Consider the following 5000-nt stretch of genomic DNA (forward strand, 5'->3'; position numbering starts at 1 on the left):
AAGTTTTACAGGTGTAAAGGTGTGAAGTTTTACAGGTGCGCGCTCCATCGTTTTTGTAGTATTCCGTGAGAAGAGATAGGGCAGAGGTGTGAGTGAGAGCAACATGACATGCCAATTAATTTCTCTGCCAAATAAAATGTAAATTGTAAATCAAACAAGTCTACTTGTCAAACAAGTCTACTTGTGTGGTTTACTAAACTACTGTAAACATGCCTAACCTTAACTCAACCAGACTTAACCAAACCAAACCAATCCAACCTCTACTACGCTCTGTGGATTTGCTTACGGCCAAAATGGTTACCATGACAACAGCGTGTCTCCAGGGCCCCAGATGCCTGTAAGCTGATATCCAGGGGCCTATATGGGTTGCTATGGAGATCCTGCTGCGCAGTCATGAAGCGGAGGCGATTGCGTTACCAGAACGTGGGGCCAGAAACAGCTCTCCATGTGATAGACTGATCCGTGCTATCTGCTTACTGGAACTATTAACCAGATGCTAGATGGACCCCACCTGTATTAATTTACACTGGACAGTTAGGCCTCCATGTGATAGACAGACCCATATATTCCCCCGAGAACCATAAAACCATCTCTGTGTCTGTGTGCGTGTGTGTGTGTGTGTGTGTGTGTGTGTGTGTGTGTGTGTGTGTGTGTGTGTGTGTGTCTGTCTGTCTGTCTGTCTGTCTGTCTGTCTGTCTGTCTGTCTGTCTGTCTGTCTGTCTGTCTGTCTGTCTGTCTGTCTGTCTGTCTGTCTGTCTGTCTGTCTGTCTGTCTGTCTGTCTGTCTGTCTGTGTCATGGCTTAGTATACAGTATACAATGTATGCATGGGCACACACACACACACACACACACACACACACACACACACACACACACACACACACACACACACACACACACACACACACACACACACACACACACACACACACACACACAGCATGGACATGATAATTGCATTACTGTAGCAACGGAGTGGTGTAAGGACATGAGTGTAGTTATCTCAAGATTATAAACCATATTCTCTGTCTCTCTCTCTGTCTCTCTCTCTCTCTAGCTCTCTCTCTCTCTCCCTCCTCACTGTTTCCATGATGAGCGTATATCGTGGAGACAGAATTTCCAGACGGTGCATGTGCTTAGACTGATTGGCCTCTTTATTCTTGTCATCAATTTGTAACTACATGCAAATACACACGCGCACGCGCACGCACACGCACACGCACACGCACACGCACACGCACACGCACACGCACACACACACACACACACACACGCACGCACGCACGCGCACGCACGCACACGCACACACAGCTCCTCTCTGTGCCTGTGGGAATTTGTGACACATTTCTGAGCTGACATCATGGGACAGTAGACGGTAATTAAAGAGGGGCAGAGGGAGCAAAAGAGAAAATGAGAACGCTATAACTATTGATTAGTTGAGACCGTGCACTCAAATCTGCCTGGGCGGTCACATTTTATAACAGAGGATGGATGGATGGATGGTTAGATGGACCTCCTGTGTCCATCATTTCTACTTTTTTATGTTTTGTCGTAAATCAATGCCCTTCTCCATCATACAACAGTACGCTAGTAGTGAAAATAGCAGATCTACAAGCTCACAACGCGATGCGACGCGTTGTGAGCTTGTAGATCGGCTATTTTCGCTATTGTACCGTGTGTTTTTAAAATGATATATAAAAAAACTGTTGTGGAGATACAAGTTTTCCACCCGACAACAACGATGTGTAACTGCATCATGGTCATGGACACTAACAGTTCTGCCTGTGTTGCAACACACACACACACACACGCACGCACGCACGCACGCACGCACGCACGCACGCACGCACGCACGCACGCACGCACGCACGCACGCACGCACGCACGCACGCACGCACGCACGCACGCACGCACGCACGCACGCACGCACGCACGCACGCACGCACGCACGCACGCACACACACGCACACATGAGTTAGCTCAGTATTCTAACCAGCTATACGCTCACATTAGTCATTGTTATGATCAGGTCCCAGATCAGCAACAATACAGATCAACTACAGGAATCCCAGACATTCCGTTGATTGAACAAACATCATGTAAGGTGTGTGTTGCTTGTACAAACATTAAAGGTGTGTATGTTGTCTGGTTGTTCCAAGGGAATCCTGGTGACAGTAGACCATGTACTGTATGTATGTATAGTCTGTCTGTCTGTCTGTCTGTCTGTCTGTCTGTCTGTCTGTCTGTCTGTCTGTCTGTCTGTCTGTCTGTCTGTCTGTCTGTCTGTCTGTCTGTCTGTCTGTCTGCAACATGGCTTATGGCTGCATTAATTGTAACCTAAATTTAAGTCTGATAATCTCTGTGTGTGTGTGTGTGTGTGTGTGTGTGTGTGTGTGTGTGTGTGTGTGTGTGTGTGTGTGTGTGTGTGTGTGTGTGTGTGTGTGTGTGTGTGTTTAACACTATCTCTCTCTTTATCTCTCTGCCGTTGTTTCAGTGTTAAATCCTAAAGTGTCTGATGTTTGTCCTTTTTGCTCAGTAAAAGAGACCATATTTCATTGTTTTGTACAATGTTCTATTCTATTTATGTCTTTATTTAGAACACTTAGTACTTCATTGACATATTTTGGAGAGCATGTCACTGAACAAATTGACTGCTGAATGTCATCATTGTTCAAACTAAGTTGGCAATTTATTTAAGTAGGAGCAGAAAAATGGATGGAGGGCAGAGCTGTGAGTGTTTTGCACACGTTTCAAAATGTGTGGGATTATGAACTGACTTTTTTCTGTAAACACAGTTACACGCACACGCACGACATGCACGCACGCACATGTGTGCGCACACACACACACACACACACACACACACACACACACACACACACACACACACACACACACACACACACACACACACACACACCTGTTTTTGTGTCCTTGTCCTTAAGGAAGTGAAGAACTACTCTGAATCCAATTTATATGGAGAGTGTCCAACACACACACACACACACACACACACACACACACACACACACACACACACACACACACACACACACACACACACACACACACACACACACACACACACACAGAGCTTATCTGTGGCTACCTGACCTGTAAATGGAATTTTGTTTGACTGTGAAGACAGGAGAGAGAGAGGGCGAGAAAGAGAGAGAGAGAGAGAGAGAGAGAGAGAGAGAGAGAGAGAGAGAGAGAGAGAGAGAGAGAGAGAGAGAGAGAGAGAGAGAGAGAGAGAGAGAGAGAGAGAGAGAGAGAGAGAGAGAGAGAGAGAGAGGGAGGGAGGGAGGGAGGGAGGGAGAGAGGGAGAGAGAGGGGAGTGATGAAGGCAGAGAGAGAGAGATAAGGAGAGTGAGATGGTGAGAGAGGGGAAGGGAGAGAGAGATGGGGAGAGAAAGAGAGAGTGGTAGAAAGACAAATGGTTTCCCCCTAGTCATCTTTGTCATCATTATTTATTGTTTAATTTATCCTTTTTCTGTTGATCGTTGCAGTTCAATATTCCTGAGACTTGCTTCATCTATTTCTCATTACATGCACGTGTGCACGCACGCACGCAGGCACACACACACACACACACACACACACACACACACACACACACACGCACATGCACGCACACACGGTCGCACACACACGCACACACACACGTACACATGGACAAATTCTGCAGGTGAGACTGAGAATGTGTCAGCTTAACAGTGTTAAAAAGCAACGCTGTGTTCCCCATAGTGGTTAGTTTGTGATAGAGTAGATTAGAATAGCATAGACGTTTCTGCTTAGATGGACGTGCTGTGTTTATGCCGTATAAAACACATCGTTAAATACATCTGATATGTGATACTGTATGTTCTGTCTTCATTCATCTGTTGTCATCATTTATTTACTCTGCCTATCATGTCTGTCATTCAGACATGATTAACTGACACCTCTCCTCTCCTCTCCTCTCCTCTCCTCTCCTCTCCTCTCCTCTCCTCTCCTCTCCTCTCCTCTCCTCTCCTCTCCTCTCCTCTCCTCTCCTCTCCTCTCCTCTCCTCTCTTCTCCTCTCCTTACCTGGTCTTGTTGTTGTGTGTGGGGTCAGCTGGAGCCCCCCGGGGGGTCTCAGGGTGTGGGGGGACATGATTGACAGCTCTCTCTTCCTGTCCTACCTCCTTCAGAGGGGGGCGGGTGTTGTAACGTCAGGCCGCCATGCCTGCAATGTCCACTAGGCAGCAGAGAGAACGGAGCTACTCTGACACACCTGGAGAAAGGGAGAGAATTAGATGTGAGATAAGTGGACAGATATTTTCACATACTGATTTTTTCCCCGTCTGTTTTACGTGTAACAAAGACTTCTGAAAAGACACCTGATAATCCTCTGGTGTCGAATTTGATATCTGTTAATTAAAGAAACGGAAGAGGAGGAGAGAGGAAGATGTCTTAAATGACATCCATACTTCAGGAAATGTAGCCTACTGGCCAGTGTTAGAAGAGGTTGTAATGGGAAGCTCCCAGTAACCAGACTGTGGTTGTACTGGGCGCGTACTGTATGTAGAATCGTAAATTATCGGCCCCCCCCAGGCAGTGCCAGCGCAGAGCACTATTTGCCACCACAGAGGAAAGCCGGGCAGTGCTGTCCTCCTGGAATGTGACACAGTGACTAGGGGTGAAGCAGTTCCGGGAGGCGGGGGTGGATCTTTGCGTAACCCGTTTGCAAAATATACTGTAACTCGAACGGCGCTGAGTCTGCGCTAGTGGAGTCCACTAGAGACGGCGCGCCTCCGACGTTGTAACTGTTTTTTTGCCAAACTACTTCCTAACTTAATATTAGGGGTTGTAGTCTGTTCTCACCAAGTGGGCCGAGTGGTCCGCCTCGCTGGGTAAAACTATGCCTAAACCTAACCTTAATCCAAATAGAATAATTTGCGACCCATTGTAGATAAAAATAAACAAACAGTGACGGTTTGGGATTTGATCCCATGGCGCTGGTATTGGAAGTCTGAT

The 5000-nt window shown here is 46.9% G+C and overlaps 2 protein-coding genes across 2 annotated transcripts in view; one reads left to right on the top strand and one right to left on the bottom strand.

Moving 5' to 3' along the window:
- The window catches only part of cacna2d4a (calcium channel, voltage-dependent, alpha 2/delta subunit 4a), a gene marked incomplete at both ends in the record, with an annotated part of 127144 nt that overhangs the window by 74205 nt on the left and 47939 nt on the right, over positions 1 to 5000 (top strand). The window lies entirely within an intron of this gene.
- Positions 1 to 5000, bottom strand: part of lrtm2a (leucine-rich repeats and transmembrane domains 2a) — a gene marked incomplete at its 3' end in the record, with an annotated part of 25666 nt that overhangs the window by 12763 nt on the left and 7903 nt on the right. The window contains exon 2 of the mRNA XM_080420562.1: positions 4071 to 4257. Within this exon, the coding sequence (XP_080276688.1) occupies positions 4071 to 4137 (67 nt within the window). The 5' untranslated portion in view covers positions 4138 to 4257. The remainder of the gene's footprint in view (positions 1 to 4070; positions 4258 to 5000) is intronic.

This window comes from Gymnoscopelus braueri, assembly GCF_963280865.1.
Source record: "Gymnoscopelus braueri genome assembly, chromosome: 23".
Classification (NCBI taxonomy): domain Eukaryota; kingdom Metazoa; phylum Chordata; class Actinopteri; order Myctophiformes; family Myctophidae; genus Gymnoscopelus; species Gymnoscopelus braueri.